Source organism: Pterocles gutturalis, unplaced genomic scaffold (assembly GCF_000699245.1).
Source record: "Pterocles gutturalis isolate BGI_N339 unplaced genomic scaffold, ASM69924v1 scaffold47245, whole genome shotgun sequence".
Taxonomy (NCBI): domain Eukaryota; kingdom Metazoa; phylum Chordata; class Aves; order Pterocliformes; family Pteroclidae; genus Pterocles; species Pterocles gutturalis.
This window is the reverse complement of record NW_010145033.1, coordinates 16,460-40,286: the sequence shown is the minus strand read 5'-3', so window position 1 is coordinate 40,286 and position 23,827 is coordinate 16,460. Positions and strand designations below refer to the sequence as shown.

The following is a 23,827-nucleotide window of genomic DNA, read 5'->3' as shown; positions in this document are numbered from 1 at the left end:
CTTAATGATGCTATGATTCTATGATTCTGTTCTGAAAATACAGCATGTGAAGAAGGGAGGGAAATATGAAGCACAGGGGTTGGAAAAGCAAGAGGAACATAGATGGGGTCAAAACCACGGACAAGGAGGCCACAAAGCAACAGAGAACACAACACTTATATGTTTATGGTTATGCATGAGCTCCCACACTTATGGCATGATATTTTTGGGAGGAGCTCATCAGTGTCAACATTTCCTTATCTTTCTCCTGCAGTTCAGTCAGAGAAGAATAATTACTCACCTTACAATAACACTACTTCATAGAAACATTTTAAGTGTTATGTATTCCACTTCTGGGTGTGCATCAGTTGCAGATGAAATATCTCACACAGTTATTTAGCAACAATAAGATTTATTAATGGTGTGAGGTAAACCAAAGGTTAAATTTTAGTAGCACACAATTATTAACCAATTTAATGATTAACAAAGTGATTCAATAGAATATGTTACGATTAAAATAGTGACTTAACTACAGAGTTGAAATGACAAGATTCACACTAACTTACTATAAGGTATTCTAAGTATATATGTATAAAGACAAAACACACAAACAGACAGACAAGCAAACACACAAACACCACATAAGTACTTGGACCCAGTGAAGTATGTAAGTAGGGACACTAGCCTATAGTTAAAAGTTCTCTCCTCTTTCTCTGTATAGATAGAAGATACTATCACCTGGCACAAGAACATCTGTACTATGAATACCAGTACTGTGGACACCATGCCTGTCTTGCATGCCTGCTCAAAGTTTATGTCCAAAGACGTTAAGGGCTACAACCCTGGTTTCCTTCACTAGAACTGAACTCCTGTGAGACTTCATAGTTGCAGGGAAGAAAGCCTGACTGTGAAATAAATAGGGACACCACCATTAAGAACCATACAGTTCCTAGAGAAGAAACCTTTCTGCTTTGAGGAACTCTTCATGTGTATCCCAATTCCAGTAAATTGAAAAACGGCTTATGTCATGAAGAGGAGTACTATCAAGAGCTTTGCTGATGCAGCTGTCAATTCTGCATCAACTACAGTGCAGACAGCTGTCCTGCAAGACAAGAGCTGCGTCTCAATCTTTGAGAACAAAAGCAGAGAAACATTAGTTACCTGCCCCAGACTGAAGATCTTTGTGATCTTTGAATGTTTCAGAAACCTTTGACTGCAACAGTTGCCAATCCTCTTACCAAGGACACTGTAAATCTTGAAGTGTAATAGGCCAGAAGTTTTTCTGAACACCCTTTCAACACCTCGTAAGAGTGTACCCAGAGACATTATTATTGCAACCAATGGTGTATCATCTCAATTTGAGATGTCAGGGGAATTTAATAACAAGGTTCATGCAATCAGTTATTATTCCTCAAGAATAAATTTGAGACCTTTGTGCTGAAGAAGGAAACTTGTGATCTTTGATGGCCAATTCATATTTAAGCTATCATGTGTTCCTGTTTTCATATATTAAGCATTAAAAAATTCACCAAGGTCCAGTTGCCAACAACCTTCAACTGACGATGCAAATTTACTCTTATGTTTTCTTGTTCCTGGGAGGTCTCTGTAACTCACACCTTTTCTAAACAGGTCACAGGTATCAAAATCATCAAAAGATTTTGAAGGCAGCAAAAGAGTGCATAAATATTCAAACCTCAGGTAAGGAGCGTGTGAAGGTAGCTCTCCTAAAATATCATGTTCTCCTGGCCAGGCACACAAGTTCGTATCCCAGAGAGAAAAATAATGAATAATGATTATGGTAGGGACCCTGAATGACATACATATGACTGAAGCCAAGGAGAAGCAAGAGAAGGTTTGGGTAGCAGAAGCACCTTCAAGAACTGAACACTTAACACGCACAACTACTGAAAACGAGTCTAGGTTCATGGACACAGGATACACTCTGAAGTGGAATACATAAGGAATTTAAAAATTCAGAGAACACAGAAAACTAGAATATCACTGTAATTTCAAATTTTTGGTGTGTATATGATTATACCTATAAGAACACAACAGCAACAACAGCAGAGGTCTATCTGAAGAAATACTCTGCATTTATTTTTTTAAGTTATTTGTATATTTCAATTGGAACTGAACTGAATCCTACACAATAACTTACCTGGCACACGAGAAATCATCTGGCATAAATCAACATTTAGTGCAGCAGCCCTCTGTAAGAGATAACCCCAGGAATGCATCTGGACTTCATAGCCTAACAAAATGTCTGGGTCATAACTAGAGAGAGGGGGAAAAAGGAAAATGAGATTCATATTATTTAAGAAAATAATTTAAGAAAATGCTTTCCATGAACAGAGTATAAACAGGATTTCATTCTAATCACGTTGAGTTTAAAAAGAAGCAGTCACAATGGGTTTCTACATAAGCATCTGGACTAAGAGACAATATTTAAAACAGACCATCTTTTAGGGTTTCCAATAACATTCAACTGAAAATTTTTTAGAAGGAATACTTTCATTGGTAATTTTTTTTTAAATGTACTTCTATTATCTTAGTCTTTACGAATAAATAACAAAATCTAGGTCTAATCAGGTTTTATTAATGGAATCAGGCTGTATCGAACATAAACCAAAACCTAGCTACTGGCATAAGACAGATGTGCAATGAAATATAGTTCTGTCCTCAAACTCTGTTGTACTATTTTCATTTATGAAATAGAATAGAATTTGCTACTAGGCTATTTGAATGTTTTGCAAATAACAATGTGTCACACATACCGCAGTGTAGCTTATAATAATCAGAGAACACTTCTGGTCCTAAATGGTGACTCTTTATTGGTAAAGTTATAATCCACAGTTGAGTGACAGCCATCAAAACTAAAACATGGAGAAAAGCAACCATACCTACCAGTTCTATTTAAATACCTTTTATTTTAAGATAACCTTCCTTCTATGAGATACACAAGAAAAACTCATATTATGTGTCATGCCAGGTGGAAATTTTGACTGGCTCAGGTATGACAAAAAGCAAAGTCAGAATTGTCTTCTGACACAGTCACAGTCCATCTTCCAATGAGGCTCAGAGAAGAGTTGACTAGACAGAGGACAAACAAGATGTCTTCAAAGTCAAAGCAGAGGTAGGAGTTAGCTTGGAGGAACCTGTATCACCTACCTTTTGAGTAGGCACTATTAAAACCAGAAGTCATGATCTGGTCACTTGCTGAAAAACCTAAGAATTATTTTCCTGGGATGGGCAAAGACACACTGGCCAAAGTAACATCAGATATCTGTTATTTTTATAGCAAAAAAAAAAAAGAAAGGAAGCTTCACTGGGAAGACTAGTTTCTTTCAATGCAGCTCAGTCAAGGTGTTTTGAGTTCCAGCAGGCAGCATTCAATACAACTGAATGACAAAAGGGCAGTTGTCAGGAGGCAGAGGACTAGATGATAGGCTGAGGGTCCTGTACCACAGTCTATGCCCAACCCCACAAAAGGAAGAAGGCTTGTAGACCTTAGTTTACGGGAGAAATATACAGGGGCCTTGGCTTATGAACAGGATCTCTGTATTTTTTGCATTCTTAGATGCATCAAAAAATGTCAACATTTCCTGACTGTTGGATATAGGAGAATACCCTTTCCCCAATGTATCACAGACATTACAAATGAAGCTGCAGACTTTATTTTGAAAGTGTCTTTCTTGTTTGCGTGTTCCAGCCAAAGACAGATGAGAACTCATCCTGAAGCAGCTAACTGCTCTGAGAACAGCTCCAGAAAAGAGCTTCTCCACACTTCAGCCACGGACACTAACGTGATGTGAAAAATAAAGGGAAAGGTATTTGAACCCTCTTACTCAGCATGGTTATCTCTGTATTACAACTTGGGCTTTTGCAACAGCCAGCAAAAGTTGCAAAAATCCCTTTTAACACCTGCTTCTACCTGTGAAGGAATGGTTTTGATACAATTTTTGGCTGAAGCAGAAGATTCTAAAGTACATTTTTTCATTTGTAGCATTCTAGAGAAAGTAAGAGAACTAGCACTACAGTTCCTTCCAGCAGCAAAATCAGTATCAAAAAGAGTTACAACTTCTTGTTGCTCTGCACAACATTCAGTGGTTGCCAGTTGAGGTTCCAAAATTACGAACAGCTTCATCTAAGCTTTGAAATAAAAAGGAATTACGTAATGGTTTATACAGTCATAGAACAAATGTTAAAAAAAATTAACATATTTTTTACATGAATTCCTGCAGCTAAACTATCCTGATCCTGGCATACTGCAAAACACTTCTCATTATTTAAAATGAAGGAAGTAGCCATTTACATTCATATTTGAAAAGTGGTTTCACATAATTCAAAATGGAAAATACCTGTTATGCAGGGCAAGATGTTATGAAGATGGGTTCCATGAGAGACGCAAACGTGAATGAGAAACTTGTAAGGAACTGCTTATGTGGTACATAAACCAGTATTCATTATGCCAGCAATTTGCTTGCTCTTTTAAGCCTGTTCTGAACAGAAACAAGCACACTGCTTGGAAGCAGCAAGTTGATATAACTATATTAGCAGGTACCACCTGTGATGAAGCATAGTTCTTTGGGTTTTTCCTTGTCCAAGTAGTGCATTACCTTCCTCACTTCTTACTTAACCAAATTTTAGTGGGCTATTACATTACTACTGCAAATACCCCTATTTGTATTGCAACTGAAAGGAACATTTCATCAAGACTTGAGTTAATCTTACTATTCTCTTTTAAGCTAATGAATAAAAGGAGCTCTGTAAACCATCTGCATATAGTCTCAAGAATTGTTTCTCTGGTATCCTTCAGATGGGAAGATGTTTTACAGAACAAGACAAAACCACTTTAGTTTATGATATTTTTCGGATGCATGCATTTTCATATATAAATAAATGGTATCTAACTTAAATATTACATATTTTAACACAATTTTATGTAAATTCACATGTAGATTGGAAAGTTCAAAAAGATCAAAAAAAATCAGCATGCTAGTTTTGAACTCAGTCTTGCTTGTACAGGCCATTAGGGATTGACTATAACTACACATCACTGAGTCACAGGGTGTCACTTTACAGTGTATTACTTACTCTGCTTTTCCTTCCCAACTAGACACGGCACATGCATTAAGTGGAGGGTCTCATTTCAACCAATTTTGTCATCTCAAGTTTTCTAAGCTGGTCTCTTTACTGTCATTAAAGAAAAAAGGCCTCTTTGGGTGAACTATTCCTTAGATTTTAGCCACCTCTTGCAGAATGAGATCCTGTTCCTTCCGTTTAACACACATGGGTGATGAGGGTTGCTACTTATACACTGATAATGAAATACAGACATCTAAGTTTCACTCTCATACAAAGCTATCCACATGGAAAATCAAGGTAGAGTAGCTAGCAAATGGCGAATTCAAACCCTGCTTTAAATTCCCTGTAAACATAGTCCCCCTTAGTCTCAGTTTCCCATATTTAAAACTTGGATCCAAATGGTATTTTTCTGAAAGCATGAAAAAGATAAACACACTACCAGCAATGGAGTTGCTCAGATACTGCAGTAAGTTACACATATATGTATTTCGTATGTATATCTGTATGCATTCACAATATATATGGACAAAGGACTATAATTAATATTAACAGACTTATGGATGCTTAGGTACTTCCTTAACTTTACAATCAAAATAATTTTTGGTTAAGTGTATTTCCGAATTATCTTTGAAGGAAAAACCAAAGTAAGATTATATTCAAGTAGAACTCCCTTCTACTGAACAACACTTGGGACCTCAAATTCCTGCACTACAGTATGCATAAGGTCTACCTTATGCAACAGGTTAAACAGACCTATTAGATTTCTCACACCTAACACGAGGCGCTGCTGTTTCTTGCTTATTTCCTTGCTGATCAACTCTCTCTCAATTTATGTAGCAGAAGTGCTCTCTCCTGCAGCTCAACCCCATGTAACAGCTGTACCAATGGACCAGTGTGTCATTTGCTGAGACCTCCTGTGGTATTCTTTTTGCTATTACAGGAGATGCCTGGAGCTAAAAGACGACATTATTCCAAAGGGGAAAATGAACAGGTAAACCCGAGGTTTAGCTGGTGTAAGCTCAAATGAAGTCTGTCTGTCTCCCTCTCTCTTTTTCTCTCCTTTTGTTCATGTGGTAGCATAAAGATGACAGGCTGTGAGCTAAGGAGAGGACAAGTTTTATATTTTTCATTCTTCCTTCTCAATTTTTACAGTATACTATCCAGTTGGTCTTCATCATCAGTTTAAGCTGTTTTAATAAAAGAAATTGTAATGCGACCAGCTTTTACACCTGCAAGAAACTAGTAAGTTGTAATACTGATATTTGAAAGCTGCTGGCTAGGACTAACACGACAGGAGTAAGAGGTGTGTCTGCCAACATAAGTGCTCTTTTGTTAAAAGGATGGGCACTGATACTGCTTTGCATGCTGTTGCCAGTCTCTCTGCAAAGATGAAAAGCAGCACTTACACTGGCAGGATTTAAAGACGACAGCATTAGCATTCAATGCATACATGCTGCAGAGAGAAAAAATGTGATTATTTTCCTTTCTAGCTAAGTCATATGTGCCGTTATGCCATCTCTTCCTCATTTGATAATTTAATAAATGAACACTAAAGCTCCCACTTATGCCTTCCCTTCTATTATATGGCTAGCTTTCCTGACTGCTATTTTTCTTCCAGCTAAAATTAGGAGGAAAACGGGAAAAATAATTAGGCCAGACCTACAATATGGACAAAAGCAGAACTGGGCGTGGCAGCAAAATACTTGGTGACTCAAATACATAATTCAAATCTCTGAAAACATTTTTTTAGTTTGCTTTGGACAATAAAAATCCATAAAGTTGATACAGGACATTAAGTAAAGATTTCTACAAGAAAGCGCCATAGAAGATGATACTGGCCTGGGAAAAGAAGCTTAGATTAGCACATTTGTATTTCAAAAAGAAAATGTTTCTAGAGCATTTACAGGAAGAACAAATATAATGCATTGTATCCAATACCAAAAACCGATTAGCATCATACTTTACAAGAAAAATGTTATACAAAATATTTAACTATTAAGTATTAACAACTAATTAATTTACAAATGTTTCATGTCCAAAATCTTTAACAAAAATCTTACAACTTTATACTCTTTGTACTTTTATCAGAAAGTAATTCCATGAGGACAAAGAGCTGTGGGTGCCTAGTGAGTCTCAAGCAGCAGTGAATTCATTCCTTTTTTTTCAAGCCGGTCTTGTTTCCACATCCTCTGTGTATCACAGAGATGAGGACTGTGCATTCCCACATGAATTCCCCAAATTCTGTTCCTCTCATGGCTGCAGGACTAGCCCTTTTCTGTTATCCAATAGCATCTATACTAACAGAAGAGTGGCACAATTTGCCTTAAAAGTGTGGGAGAGGCCCAGATATTTCTCTTTCATGGGAATCCACTGCTCCATCAGGCTTGGACATCTCTAGTTTTCCTGTGTTTTTTAAATCTCTAAGACATTCTTGTAGTGTTCCCTTCCTCCTCTTCCTCCTTAAAGAGACAGCTTTCCTGTGTCTTGTACTGACTGCCTTATGGAGATATGTGAATATGTTTACTCTTTTTTTCTGCCTTTAGGTTCAGACAGAGAGGTGGTTCTGTTTTAATTTCTCAAGCAAACAGGTTCTTCCAGTTTTTCTCCCAACCCATTGCAGCTGACATCTTATGAAAAAGAGAGGGTCTATTCAAGAAGCCTGTTCAGGCAGCATGACAGAATCCTGTAGGACAGCAATATAGGTATACAGGTTCCATTTCAAGAAAAAAAAATTAATTTCCCTTATGACAACTCCAAAGAATTGGCTCTTGTGCCTGTAGATTACCCACACTGGCTGCACAGGATGGGAAGGAGGTTGTTTCTCAGCTGCTTTCTGCCAGTTTGAGCTCAGTGCTATTTTTTTGTTTACACACAGAGGACAGATCACTGAAGAAGATAAATTTGACCTAAGTAGATTAAGCTTCCTCTCAAACTCCGAGACGGTTGTCAGGGTACCAAGAACCACTTTAATTATGCTTTTCTGTGTTACAAATCCGTGTTGCTTATTCTTCCCTGCCTCCAAATTCACCTCTCTGGCTCTTCATTTAAAACTGTTCCCCGCCTCTCAACCCTCAAGCAGCTCAGTATTTCAACACCTTTTAGAATTAAAGAGAATTCTCAAATTCCTTTTACAATCATACACTTTCTTTTAGCTGTCTCTACACAGATTTTGGTATTCAGACTTGCAAGTACTCCCATTTCACAGCTGGATCACTCTCAGTAATAATCTCCTAGAAATAAAGGTGTTTATTCCTCTCAATATTTGGACAAATCTGCTAGTTTTCAGCATAGATGAAATCACAGATGACAATTCCAAAGAAACAAACAAGTCTTCTTCTGGTCTACAGATGTCAAGATATTTTCATTTGCCAGCTGCCTTGAGTTAATCAGAGACAACATCTACTGATTTCACAGAAGAACGTTTAACCTGGTATTTACTTTATGGATGCCTAGGCAGAAACACGTTAATCTTACTGTGGTCATTCAGATCTAGCACACACTGAACAACTTCACAGCGAAGGTATTACTGAATCCAACTTCAGCCCATTAATTCCAGTGAACTTTCTGAAGCAATACTCATCTTCAGTGAACATGTAAGAGAGTAACTTTAGCTCTGCTATAGAAAGTTAGATTTGGGAAACGCTCGTCAGTGACAAAAGGCTAGTAGTGCAGCCCAAGAATAAAACACCAGCAAGCATTAAAACCTCACTAATTTATTACTCTTTACTTCAGCATCTCTGTCCCTCAATATCAACCAGCATGTTACAAAGACTATTTGCATAGATACTCCGGGTCATTTTTTCGAAGATAAAATGCTTGCAGTTTTCTGACGGAAAAAGAGACTGATGAACTAAAAGAGCATTGCAGGAAGTGATACACTTCCCAGGAGTCACCTTTCCCTCATCTGTGTGCTGGCAACAGTGGTCAAGAACTCTCTACTGTGCCCTTACAGAGTTTACATCTATTGTCAAGAAGTGACAGAACCATTTCAATAACCGGAATAGAATAAAAACAAAACAGAGAAGTTGAAGGCTGGAACTTGATACAAATATGTTCCACAATTTCACATATATGAAATAAGAGCAAGAATTAGGCCAACTACTAAGAGAATGACTAGAAATGGGAACAAGAATTCTTCGTTCGGACTGTGTAAGATAAATCCTCCCACAGCTGAGGTGTCCTCTGTTCAGTGCACCAACAAGTTGACAAAGTCTGTTCCTGGTATTAACAATCAAGACTGAATAGATATTCTGTCATTCATTGTGCCAGGAATAGGGAATTTCACCCTTCTACCCTTCCCCTCCAACAGCCAAAGAGGTGAAGAACATGAACCAAAAGCAAGCTGCAGTCATGCTGGGCATGCTATTTGGTCACAAGAACCTATCCTCTAGCCTGATGAATACATCAGTATGTAAGATACTGATATGGTCCTCTGCTGATAAATTAAGGTGTTTTTGAGTTTTGCTCCATGAACCCCAAAAGTGGTAATGCTTAAACATGGCCTGATTGTTTTCCTTTTCTAACCTATCAGACCTGCTATTAAGTGCACCTACCAGAACAACTAGAGTACCTAGGATGTGTTGGAAAAAATAACACTGAAACAGCTACAAGAGATTCTTTGAAAAGTAATTCCTGATGCTGAAAGTTTTCATTAAAGCTGCTTGCTTGTTCATATCCCATTGAGGAAGATTTTTTGCAGTCCACTCCTTTTTAATCAAGTAGTTTTTACTCTAGAAAAATTTTTATTCTCTTTTGCCTAAGCTACAGAAAATAAAGGGAGGGAAAAAGCAGTAAGCTGCAGATGTGGTCCAAGTTTTAAAAATATATTTGTTGAGAGTTCAGCAGAAGTCTGATCCCTAGATGATATTGCACAGAGGGGTTGAGGGCAGTAGACTAAGATGATGACAGCAGTCTGCCTCTCCATTAATAGATCAAATCTTTTATCTTCCAGGAATACAAGTTAACTAACTCAATCTTTGAAGATAAAGTTGTCGAGACAAAGAGTCTCGCTAGCACAGTGTTAAAAGAGAAGATCTCTTACGAAGTGATCTCTCAGTCAGCAACCGGGTGATTGGTTCATTCCATCTTGAAGTACTACAAAAATTGCATGCTTTTTAAAATTCCATAATGCCTTCAATATGTACAGATGTAGACTACTTCTGTTCTTCAGCGATAAATATATATTAAGCGTGGAGTTCTTTCCTCCCGTACTTTTTATGTACTGTTACTTTTTAAACTTCTAAACAACTGGTGGAGAATTCTTCTTTTATTGGCAGCTTATCATTCTCAGTAATTTTCCTAAGTTTGATGGAGCACTAGATTTCCAAGAAAGAGAAAAATAAAATTATGTTCCTTACCTGAATTTTGTCTTCTCTGAACAGGGATCTGCTGCTCTGTCAGGACCCACCCTGTGTTGGTTGCACTCAGCAACTCTTTTTGTATTCTGGCTTCATGGGGTTGGTCAATGTCTTTCTCATCAGAGGTTTTCTGGTTGGAGAGAGAAAGAATTGCAAATGTACTCTGCCTAGTACACATTTTTTTCTTCTGCCTCTATTCCAGCAGAGTGACTCATAGTTTAAATCTGTTTATTTTTCCTTGCTGTTTTACAGCTTTGCACCTCTGACAGTAGGGCCTGGAAGAGATGTCTGGAGTTCCACCTACTCACCAGCTGAGAGGGCTACCAAACAGGCTTCCCAGCTCTGATGGAGATGGGGGAAACCAGCAGTTTTCCAAGTTCGATGGAGCAGGGGATTTCCATTCAGAGAAGACAAAACTAATGAAGGAAACTGATTTTTCAACTACCAGTTATATTAATCTGTCCACTGCAGTTTCAGTATCATGTAGGGTTTTTTCTGTCTTGCCTCAGAGTCCCTAGGCTTTCTGTAGCTTTCAGCACTGTCAGTATGTACTACTCAGAGTTACAGAGAGAGATGTGTAATGAAATCTGGGATTAACAGGAAAGGTTGTATGTTAAAGAAGATTACTTATATGGCTGATCAGTTTCAACACTGTAACTCAGCTGCTTAAGAGGATCTGAATGTTCTTGCTGTCAGAGAAAAGGAAAAGCAAAAAGTGTTTTTATTCAAAAGACCACCATGATTGTCCACTCTAGAAATAAGCCTTTGAGGGAAACAACAACAACAGAAAAAAATCAGTATTTGAGAGACTGGCAAGGGTTGAAGGAACTAAATCTGCTGTACCAAGCCTGAAAAATAAAAGCAGAACGTACAGATATGCTACCTTTTTACAATATTCACTACTTCCTGGAAAAGAGTTCTTTCATCAGTAGCGTAACTGACTTCTAGTCCTGTAACTCCAGATCTTGTGAGCAAGGGGGCTTGGTCTCTGCTCCCTAGAAAATAAAGTAAGAAAAAGTCATTACAATTTAGAAGGAATTATATTACTTTAGTCAACAATATTACTTTAGAATAAAACATACCACTGAAAAGAAGTATGGAATACAACCTATTTTTTTTAAACACTAATTATTATCACAATTAATTCCATAGACTTATTTTGTTCATTTTGGGTGGAAAAGTTTGTTCTTTTCACTTTGTAAAATTCGACCATAGTGGTAATCTTGCACAAATTGTCAGATATAAATATATTTGATTCATCAGAAATTTCACCATTTTACATGTAAAAGAGTCCAGCTATTAGAAAATTATTTTTAATAAGAAATATTGAAGGACCACATGACAGCTCACGTAGTGTTTTCATGCAAAATATGTATTTTAATTGCTAGCTTAGAATAGTGCTTTGCAAAATACTTTGAAGAATGAAAATACTACATAATATAGTTCTTTTTTCAGTACACTTCTTAAAAAACACTGAGCAACTGCTCACTTAGTGCACATTAAGAGTTCTACACTGATAATTCGTACGCATGCAGGAACTCAGCATTTGCCTTCCACGTAAAAAAACCTCTTTAAATGAGTAATACGCAACATATACTCTGTCTTTTCATTTCTCTATACAACAGATAGTAATATCTCTGATTAATGCAAGAATCTGGAGTTTTGAAAAGGCATTCTACTTTGACACATTCTTAAAATCCTGAGAAATAAAAAAGTGTGCTTTCAGAAATAAATGTTAAAATGAGTACCATAACTTATAAAGCAATAATAATACAAAAAGGGAAAAAAAAAAGGTGTATCTCAATGTCAAGTCACTCCAACAGGGAACTAAAGAAGTTCTAACCAAGAAAATATTGTCAGCACACATCAGTTAAAGCAAGGAATGTCACAGTAACACTTAAACATATAATTTTTTTCATTAACAAAACCAGATCAGAACCTTTGATTTTTCAAAACGTTATTGGACCTGTTTACAAGAGAACATTTGCCCAATCAGTGGCACATACCTAGGGAAGCCATAGTGGCTATACTGTGGAAAAATCTCACTTAGCAAGATAATGGAGATAATTTTTTTGAAGATAGTAACAAGAATATAATACAGAATAAACTTCACTGAGAACAAGAACTTAGCGTAAGATAATATAATATCTACAATACTTTGACAAATAAACTGGTAAAAGAAGGAGCTGTTGCCTTAATGCTAAATTTATTTTTGGTAGGTTTTTGTCCACACTTAAATTTTAGACAGTATTTCGTGGTTTAATACACATTCATGACGCCAAAGAAACCCTGAAAGAAAGAGGATTTTTATTTTGGTTTGGTTTTGTTTTTTTTTACTAGCCTAAACCAGTGGTACTCAACCTTTAACAGCTGGAGAGCCACTTCTTTATTAAATGGAGTTGTAGAGCACCATAAAAATCAAGTATCAACAGTGTGATTTTTTTTTTTTTTCCATCATGACACTTCAATGTGTGATGATGCTGCTTCAACATCATCACATATTGATACATCACGACATGACACATCAGCACCCTCTCTCCCAGCAGCATTCTGTCTTCAACCCCTTCTGGCTGCTAGGAAGGTGTAGGGTGGAGGGGTGAAAGGAGCAAAAGGGCGAGTTTTTCCCCATTCTGCCCCACGGCTGCTGGGTGGGAGGTGATCTCTACTCTTACCTGTGGGGGGATCCCAGCAGCTCCTTTTCTTTCCCCCTATGGGAGGGGGAACTTCAGCGACTCCCACACTGCTGGTCCATTTGCTCAGTGCTCCCCGCGCTGCCTGATAGAGTGGAGCGCCGATCAGACGCCTACATTGCGAGAGCCGCCTGTAGGGCCATGAAGAGCCACATCCGGCTCTAGAGCCACAGGTTGAGTATCACTGGTCTAAACAAAGCCAAAAAGGTACAATAGAATAAGGGCCCCTGTTTAGATCCTAAAAGGATCAGATAAAACCACAAAAATAACCCTTAAGTAAAATATAAAACACACTGTCCTGCTTTTAACATTTTCTATTTGTAGCTATCCAGAAACGTGAGTAGGAAACTAAAGGCAGGTTTTCCTCTTTATCCTTTTAGAACACTGCAGGAGCTTGTCCACAAGTATGCAAACATAGGTATTTTGCACATGTGTGTTATTTGTGGTTTACAGCCCATGCAGTAGTTCCTTGGAAGATATAAGCAGGAAAACTCTATGTTTAATATGGCCATTCCTCCAACCGTCAACAAGACAAAATTAAATGAGCTAAATAATAATATCGATACTCAATTATATTTTGCTTGCTACTGTTTGATTACTATGAAATAAGCATTTTTGTAAACTACGTTAAGAAAAAAAGAAATAGGAACCTTGGCTTGAGGGTGTCCTGTCACTATCAATCACTATAGCACCAGTGATTTCTCTTTTCTCAGTATTTGGCAGTGCTGTGTCAGATGAGATGCAATAGAATAAAGCACAGATCGGATCAAACTCTGGGTCTGGTTCCAAATCTCGTCTGGTTCGAGCATGTAACTCCATACTGATGAGGGTAAGGTGTTGGACCTACCAACAAATAAATACAATACGTTAGTATGTTTTGGAGGTTTCTTCAAAAAATTTAAGAGGAGATTATTAGTGCAAATGAAGTAATTGCAGACATTTATATGGTCATATTATATTGTAACTAAGAGGTCACATCTGAAAATTAATAGAAGTGATTAAACAAGCATCTCTAGACCTCACTTTTTTCCAAAAGCATTGTCTTACAAAAAAAGATTAATCACTTAACACATTTTTATTCTCAATTATTAAAATTCAATATTTGTTTCTGAGTACTGTCATCTTCTACCAAAAGCAGAAAATATAAACAGAAATGCTCAACTTCAACAACTGAAAATTCCTGTAATGTTTTGAAACAGCTTTGCATATTGAGCTGAATTAAGTTTCCGGACTGATCAAGAAAAAAGAATCACTGTTGGTCCTTCCCTCCCTCACCCAAGACATGTAAGCAGGCATGAAGACTAAGTCACTTACAGGAAGATATGGAGAATACCTAACTTGCCCTTTGCATGCCTTAATGAACTTCCACATCATGTTGCTACAGCTTTTTACAGAACGGTTTGCATTGAGAAAATGAAGTTTTGACTTTAAAATAAATACTACAGTATTTAATATTGCTTCAACGCTATGTTGTTGCTCTGTTGCCTTGCAGAATACAGTTGGTAATGTGGATTAATGGACAAACGGAGGGATTACAAGGGAAAAATTACAAATATTTCTGAGTTTGTAAGGTGCTCTGGGGGCAGCCTGATTTCCTCTAGATTTTCATCCTAAATCCCTACAGCTATCACTGAAATGAAATTTTACTATCAAGCTCTATCTCCATTTCCTGCAAAATCATTAGTTTCTTGTGGCTTCTCCTATGTAATTTACTCAGCACATGAAACTGCCATTTCCCCTCTCATCTGTAAATTGGTCAACAGCTAATTCCAAGCCACGGATGTGGTGACTGTGTGGGAGCACACACATGCTGGTTATCCAGTTAGCAGTCAAAACACAGAATTACTACATTCACATCGCATCCCTTTCTCCAGCACCAATTTTGATTTATCTTCCCAGGCCAACCACAGATCTACAGGAAATATATAGAGACACTCTTTGAAACATGTACCATGTGACGTTACCCGTCTCCAGTGATATGAAGAAAGTTAACTCTCTCCCAGCTGAAACCAGGAGAATCATTTTGTTAAGTGCAGCAGAAACTGGCCAACAGGTTCAGAAGGTAACATGTAGAGATACTGGGAGGGCCTGACTGAATGATGCCAAGATATCCTCGTTCCTTAAGGAAATGATCCATGGAAGCTATGGTCAACTAGTTTTTCCAGTAATGTTTTTACACAAAACTTACTATTTCTTCCTTCTGGTCTTTCCCTTATTTTATTTTTTAAAAGGAAGGTTTACCACCTCCTCAACAAAACCAGTGTGAAATCTAGTTCAATACTATTAAATGAAGGCACTTAGACACCAAGCTGAAACTAGCAGAGCAACTACTTAAAGCTGCAGACATCACTCATTGATTAATTTTAAGCCAGGTAGGGACCAAGGAGAAAAGCATTTTTAAATTCTGCCATTATAAAACTGGTCTGAAAAACTATGATTTTACAAAATAACATGTAGCAGTAAGTTACCTCATGTAAAGATTTTGCTTCCTGCAGGTTTTCCACACTGACTTTAAAACCATAAGTGTTATTTAAAGACGGTCCTTCAATCTCAGAATTCTCTTTCTTTGGAGTGCTGAGGGCAGCAAATTGATTCTTATTGGGGGAGGGAAAAAAACCCACAGTTACAATATAGAAAAAATAACAGGTTGCTAAATTCATATGCACTATAAATACAAATGTATCAATGAGAATGCAAATGCTATACTACAATTACAAAAAAAAGCTTTCACTATTTCGTCATGTCATTTTTCAACAGGGAAACAACAGTTGTATCTTTCTGCCTTTTCAGAATAATTTTAATGAAACCTCATAATAAAGCAAGAGGCAGTCTGAAAAACTTAAAACACAAACAACAAACCAAAACCCTACACATATTTGCTTTCTTACAAGCCTGAGGACAGGGGAAACAGGAAAAATTTCTATTCTCTCTCGAGCAACAATTCATCAAAAACCTTTGTTTCAGTTACCACTTTTTAAGGCACTGAATTAAGGGTATGTGAATACTAGCCTGTTGAGAAAAAAAGAAAAGACTACTGGGTCATTTAGGTAATGCGCCTAGCCCATCGGTCTGTTTCTAACAGGGAGAGCACATGCAAATTTGATCATTTTATGCAATCCATTCTCTTTCTACTGTCAGCATACCAGTGCCATTCACAATGCTTAGAACATACACATAGACACATAAACATACATATCTGTGTGTATATATAGATGTATACACACACACATATATTAAAAGGTAATCACAATAGAACTTAAAAAGGATGTTGCAACTAAAAGAGCAAAACAACATCCTTACAGTGTCTCTTGAGTGCTTCGTTAGCGTCTCACTACCCTAAAACATAGAACATACGCTCAATATCCAACTATTTTGTTCCCTGCAAATTAAACTGATTTCTTCTTCCTAACTTTGAGCATACACTGATTCTACAATTGTACCCTACCATTTAAAATGTATTTTCCAGATCTTAACAGCAAAATAAAAAACCAACACAGTAGAAAGAGAATGGAAATGTGTATGTGTGGCTTAATAAAAATCCACCTGTACATAAAATCTTAATTTACCTTCATTTGTGTGGTGAGAAGTACTCTTCGAAGACCACCAGTATTATTTCCCCTCTTCTGACTCAGTTTCTGGGCTTTTGGTTCTGTAAATATGTGTGAGTGCAAAACTGCTTAGCCTCAGTAACAATGTCTAGATATTAAACAACATGCTGGAAACATCCAGAGGTATTTAGTTAACATTATGAACAAGTACTGTATATATAAATAAATACAACTTTATTCTCTGTCTAATCCATAGCACAACTACTACAATTTGGTATTTATGGACATTTAGGAATGCATGGTATGAGGCCAGTAAGTTACCAAACCTCACATGATTATAATCTTGAACACTGCAATGTTATTCACACTCTACATTGAGATTATGTTTGGAAAAGATACAAGCAATATAACGAACAAAATTTCAAAATCCCCAAAATACGCTATACTTTTAAATTAAGTTTTTAACCAGCACTTCAGATACTAGAGACCATCAGGAAATAAAAGAGTGTTCTGCTTCTAGACTTTTTTCATAATTCAGTAGTTACTTTAACAATAATGCACATGCCTTTTCCTTTCCAAAACTAGTTTTAAATATATTTTTCTGGAGATGTAATTAATTTTGCATTACGTCAAAAGAAATGTAATCATATGCAGAAATATTTTTTCGGTACCATTAGAATCACTTAATGGATTTACCTGTGGATAAAGGAGTAAAACCAAAAATTTCAGGTACTCCATCTTGACTTTTTCTCTGCACAATAGGTGTGCTATGTAGGCAGACAGATTCAGAATTTCTAGGATCTTCATTAACTGGAAATTGAGACATGTCAAAGGATGTCCTAACATCCTCCTGGGTGGATGGGGAGTTTTGTGCACTTCCAACAGTTGCTACATCATTTCCTTCCATGGAAGCCAAAATGATATCCTGACTTTTCCACTCTGTGTCTTCTAAATTGGACTGCTTGGGATCTGGAGATGCTACTTGCTGCCAAGGAGGAAGCACTGGAGAATCTGGTGAACTGTAATTGACATAATAATCTTCCTCCTCCTCCTCCTTATCATGTTCTAGTGTTGAAGTAATAAGTGTCTTGCTTTCAGATGGAGTTTTATTAGAGTCTATATCATTTTTAGAATTTATAGAAGTTCCTATAGTGCTTATAGACTTATCACAGGTTTCCTTGGCTTGTGTTTTTGTAGTTTCTGCCACAGAAGCAGAAGAATTCTTTGTAGGCACAATAGGTCTTTCATCTTCCAGGCTAGATAAATTTAAATCTTTATCTGCTTTTACTACCTCTATAGATTTCTCTTCAGACAATACTGCAGAGCTGAAATTCTCAGTTGCCTTTGTTCAGGAAGATTCTTAGGCAATTTCTTGAAATGTTCATATTCTTCTTTGGCATGAAGCCATATCTGAACTTGCTGCTGGCTTGGTGCACACTTGCATGGCATTATGACTATTTTTTTGTCTTCACTAGTTTTATGGCTATTACTTTCTCTTTTATTAACAGTAGAGTGACCATAACGGGGAGGAGATCCTGGTCTAGGACTTTCTGTCATTGCTGAAAATGCAGTCTTCCAGAGTCGTAGACCTTCTAATGAGAAGTCCCCCTCAAACTCAGGCAGGTCATTTGGAAGTCTAGTTTCCACTGTGAGAAGCCGTCCTCCAATCTCTCTGTTCAGAAAATAGTTTGAATTATTGCTTTGCTCTAAACTGCATTGCAGGCAGTCCTCAAGATGATATACAAGCAGAATCTTGTGAACTAGTTTTCTCACAATGCAATTCCTGTGGGCAGTATCTTGATTTACAAACTAAGCAGGCACATTCCCAGTTACTACAATAATATCAAGCAATAAATACCCAAAGTGTCATGAATGAAAATGGGTATTTGCACAGGAAGTACAGTAATTTTCAGCTTCAAACATATGTATATCAGATGGGATCTTTCATGCATCTATTTCACATAACAGCATAAAATTGTTTACAGAAATAAATTAAATTTAATATAATCACAAGCATGTGTAGACAAAAATACATTTAACACAGTACCTTGGCTTTTCTGGAGCATCTGAAGGATTGCTGCAAAATGGTTCCTGATAAATTGTTTCTGCGAGATCATGATCTATCAAAGTTGCCATGATTTCTTCACGACTGGGTGGGGACATGAGAGGCTTAAGAATGTGAGCCGTACGAGGTGTAAAACTTCCATTCTTTGATTGTGAGGGAGAACTGGTTGATCTTGGTGAACTATCTGGTGTTGGAGTTAACGCCTCATTGTTTCGTGAAACATATAATTCTAAATCCTCAGAAGCTGCATCTATAAGTTCACCATCAGGAGAAGACAATAAGGATGTAAAAGAGGTATTAACTGAATCAAGTGGTTGACAGGGTTCAAAAGTGGTTTCTTTTCTAATGTGGCTTTGAATCCAGTCTGAGCTTGTTGGCTGAGGAAGGTTAAGAAACCTTTCTTTATTTACTGTATTTCTATTCAATTTGAATTTTTCATTTAAACAGATCTCAGTCTCTTGTGTACAAGAGGTATCGATAGAACTAGATCTAGAAGCTGAAGGATGAACATTTTTCCTCCATTGGCTATGGCAGTGGTTGTCATTATTATCCAGTGAGGTTTTCTCAAAAAGCTCAGGGCTCAAGGAACCAGACCTTATCCATTTACTTGTGCTTGAAGAATGCTGCTTTTCTTCCTCAGATTTTTGGTCATTATGACACAGAAAGTCATTTCCTGTTGTTTGTCCAGAACCAAGATCTTGAACTGCATCACTCAAGAATTTCTGGGGTAAATTTTGATCTGCTGGGACAAACTGGCTTGCAGAATAAAAACTGCAAAATCCAGTCTGACCTATAGTATTAATATCAAAGTTGTAATTGTGGTCTGGAGATAAGCTGTCTTCAAGAGAGTAGCAGCTTTCAAAACCGGGGTCTGAAAAAAAAATGGGGCTGTCATCAGACACTGAGTGATCAATGCGACTAGTGATCTGCTGGCTTAAAGACTCCATTTTTGAAAGCTTTGGTGTTTTTTCTTTAGGTTTTATATTCCTGGGAGCACGAGATCTTCTTGGTGATGTGACTGACCGCGACCTTTTGATTGCTTTATTCTGTTCAAGAGGGCACGGTATATTCCTGCTCAGCTGTGTTTTAGCTGGTAATTGTTCCTGTGTAACATTTGCATTCTGAGCTTTCTGCTGTCTCTTTTGGAGCAACTCTTTCAAAACAGCTAGGCCAGACTGTCCTTCACTGAACGCTGATGGGGCCACTATAGTCCTGTTTTTATACTGGGAGATGGGTTTTGGTTGCATGGTTGTTTCTGACAGAGACCTTTGTTTTACTGTTTCAGGTTTAAAATGTGACATATCCAAAATAAATCCCCTCTGGTTTTGATCCCAATTTAACTGTTTCACTGGACTCTTCAAAGATGTTACAAAACAGTTCTTAGGCAACTGAAGTGGCCCAGGGCTTTCCTCAGATGACTTAAGAACAGAAGAACAAGGATCAGAATGCTTGGATGCCTCTGGCAAACAAAAAGTCTGCTGTTGATTATTGTCTTTACAATGCAAATAGTTAGTAGCATGTAACTGATCCATCTTCGCTGTGTCCAAAGAGTCACGAGCTTCATTTAATTTCCCAGCTGGTGGTAAATATCTGTTTTGCAAATTGTTTATCTCTTCTGCTTTTGCAGAGGTCTTATCTTTAGAGATGTGCACATTCTGTGTTACCTGAGTTGAGTGACTAGATGGATCAAATATGTTTTGAATTAGAGTAGAATCCTTCATTCTAAATATAGTACTTTGAATCCTGGGCCTTTGAGAGTTCATTTTTGGTACTTCCCTTCCAGATGCCACAGGAGTAGATGTGAGAGATGAATGGTCTTCCCGTGGACCAGGTAAACACTGTGCATCTACAGGCTTATCAATTTCCATCAATGAATGAAAACAGCCTGATGAATTACCTTGTGCATCAGCTGCTGAAGGGAGCTGTGCTTTTTTTTAGGAAGAGGACTGTCCTTCCGGTTATGAAGTGGCTGCGAGTTGACAGAGTTGTAAGAAATCTCAGGCAGATCTGGATGTTTCAGCACAAACTTCACTTCTGCAGCAGAGTGAGGATTTCCTTTTTCACCTTTAAACACAATGCGCTTTCTTGAGGATGCTTTTTCAGCTGGTTTTTGTCTTTGTTTTGTTCTAGGTTTCTTCTTTCCATCATCTGTTGTTTTATCAGCCTGATTAACCTTTTTCTTTTTCTTGGTAGATACAGTGGGGCTAGCAAATTTCTTTTTACATTTCTTAACCTGAGTTTTTGTGCGACTATTTTTTCCTACACTAAAATTAACAGTCTTGCTGTTGTACATATTGAGCCCCCTACTAAATAAAGCTTCTCTGTCCAGGTTGGTTAAAATTTCTTCTGCTTTTGGATCAGTGGGAGACCAGCAGCGAGGTGGAGATGTGTTTACTGGGCTTGTGCTTCTCTCAGAAAGAAAACCTAACTTAGACATAACATCACTATAGTTAGAGTCACAGTCTTCAGCTTCAGCATTGTAGGATGGCAAAGGAGGAGAAAGAATTGTATGAGTCCTTTTCCTGAAAGATAAAGTTCTTTTAATATTTTTACTACCTGTTTTTTGTGGTTTTCCAGCTTTTTTCTTGGTTGACTTATGTTTTGCTTTCCTTTTGTGACTTTTCTTTGGTGTTAGTGGATAAATAGGATATTTGGTTGCAGGAGAATCAGGAACTTTTGGCCAAAAGTCCTTTAAAGGTGCAAGCTTTTTATACAAGTTCATCTTTTCCTCTGTGAGTACTACTCTTTCCTCATTAGAATCTACTTTCCCTAGTTTAACAAGCATATTTTTTCTCCCTCTAAATCTATTGATGATAATATATTTAATAATAACAGGTGGCAATTTTTTAGAGAGTTTTCTACGTTTTCGCGATTTCTGAGACCCATCCAAACTTTCAACACTTTCTATTGGTTGAGGTAGATTAATTTTTGAGTTGTGTGCGACAAAGCTTGATTCACTGTCTTCAGTCTCATAATTTACCTTCCGTTTCGTTCGGAGCGTATATTTACTCCCACATAATCCAAATGACTGCTCAGTTTCAAGAGATCCATCTGCAAACTGGCAGTCAGTATAATTAGCAGTACTTGTAGGCATTTTGTTTTCAAAAGCCTCAAGAGGAACTTGAACTAAGTCACTAGGTAAAGCACTATCCTTATCAGGAATGTTACTACAAGCATTACCTTGTGTATAGCAGCTTTCCTTCACTGATACAACTTCATTTACACTTGCAGGCTCATGATGATTGATAAAACTATGTTTCTTTTTATTCAGCTTCAACCTGGACTGTTTGTTGCCTTGCTGTAATTTATATGTCACAGGAGCTAACTTCTGTGGTCGACTGAGACAATTAGAAAGAACAACACTAGGAAAGAACATATAATGTGCTGCTTGTTGACTGAGGCTTGGCTTTTCTGCCTTATGCTCCTGAAATTCTTCATACCTAATTTTAAGCTTATTAAGGCCACCTTCATCAGTGTTATTTTCAAGTGAATGTACCACAGTTCGACTGCCTCCTGAACAAGACATCAATTCACAATTTTCTGTAACTGTTGCTGGAAAAAAACTATTTATACTTCCACTGCTGGATTTTTCATTTACTTCAGAGGACATTTTACCTTTGGAGTGGCTGGAGTGGCTCAAATCAGAAAAGTTAAATAAGTTTTTATTCAACATGCTGTCACCAATGTGTCGGCCCACATGCATAAAAGAAACATCCTTTTCAGTCTTTCTGATGCTAGTATACTTCCTGCTAGGTATCTGTCTGCTCACTGATGAAATATCATCTTCATACTCAAAAATATTATTTTCACATGAAGGAACTGGGAGAGTATCTTTCTTGTTACTATCTTTGTGAGAGTTTTCTGCATGGGTACTATTGCTGAATGGAGCTGGGTACTTTGCTGAGTAAGTGCTTTCTTTTGTAAGAGAATGGACTGAAAGTTCAGGTCTTGTTTCTGTGTTTGGTTGAGAGAGGTCTTCTACTAAATCTTCATTATTCAAAACATGTTTAGAAAGGGCACTTGTGTGTTTACACTGAAAAGTAATTTTAGCAGAAGATGGGGGTTCTAGCGTAGCAGCATCTTTGTGAAAGATTGAGGTCTTTACAGACATTTTGCTTGTTGCAATGACGGAGGAATGAGTTCGAGAACTTTCATTATTCAAAGGATTGTCTGAAATGGAAAAGAAGCAATTTCACTCTACTTTTCCTGTAAAAAAAATAGCCTAAGGCAGTAACCATTTTAATTACATTTTCCTGAAAGCCCTCCCATCCAAAGAAGAAACAAAACTCTTCTAAATCACATTGCATTTGTGATCATGACAACTACAGACCCTGAGTACATGAGTTGCTTCATCAAAATCACATCATCAGTACATTTGTGTCTCAGCTCTTCTGTCAGTTACTCCTAAATGGCAGCCTTGATACAATTGCCAAAGATTGCTTTCTGATTTGCTGAAAGAAGGCTTCTAAAAAATCACTAAATACAAACAGACTGGTTTCTAGAAAAGCTTGTGTCCTGCTTTGTCCCTGAGAAGCATGCAAACTCATTGGCTCTGAAAAACAAAACACTTATTTAGATTACTTTCCCCATACAGGAAAGCCATTGCACAGAAAGCTGAAGTACTATCTTACAACAAGACAAGAGCTTTGTATTAACGGTCTTGTGTGCGAAGCATAGGTAGGTAGTTTGATGCACTTTTATAAAGCAAGGCAATCCACCAGCCACTCAGGTGTTTATGCAAGGAGCTCACACCATTTAGTTCGATCATGAATTTGTATCCATGCATGAACATTCCCACACAGATCTGCTACGAGCATGTGCTGCGGTAACTGTCCTCTGCAGACTTGTCACGCGATATCTGGGACATTTCTCTCTCTTTTGTTGATACTTTCACCACATCTCCTGCAGGGTAAATGTGGACAGGCAGGTGGTTAAGTAACAAATTAACAACTGGTTTGCAGCAACTGTGTGCTTGCTCATAACCACCACAATGAACATCAGGTAATTTGAAGGAGTTTATTTCTCTGCAAAGAGGCCATTACCACAGAGCTCCTGGCACACAGCTACTTGTTCATGTGTCTGCATCTTTAGCTGCAATGTTGA

General features: G+C 37.5%; 1 protein-coding gene across 1 annotated transcript in view; it reads right to left on the bottom strand.

Moving 5' to 3' along the window:
* Positions 1-1,488: 1,488 nt before the first annotated feature.
* The window catches only part of LOC104460835 (DNA polymerase zeta catalytic subunit-like), a gene marked incomplete at its 5' end in the record, with an annotated part of 33,224 nt that continues 10,885 nt past the window's right edge, over positions 1,489-23,827 (bottom strand). The window contains 10 exon segments of the mRNA XM_010085266.1: positions 1,489-1,564; positions 2,134-2,253; positions 11,305-11,416; positions 13,762-13,954; positions 15,580-15,705; positions 16,678-16,760; positions 17,356-17,915; positions 18,002-18,331; positions 18,707-20,660; positions 20,663-22,894. Coding sequence (XP_010083568.1) covers positions 1,489-1,564; positions 2,134-2,253; positions 11,305-11,416; positions 13,762-13,954; positions 15,580-15,705; positions 16,678-16,760; positions 17,356-17,915; positions 18,002-18,331; positions 18,707-20,660; positions 20,663-22,894 — 5,786 coding nt within the window.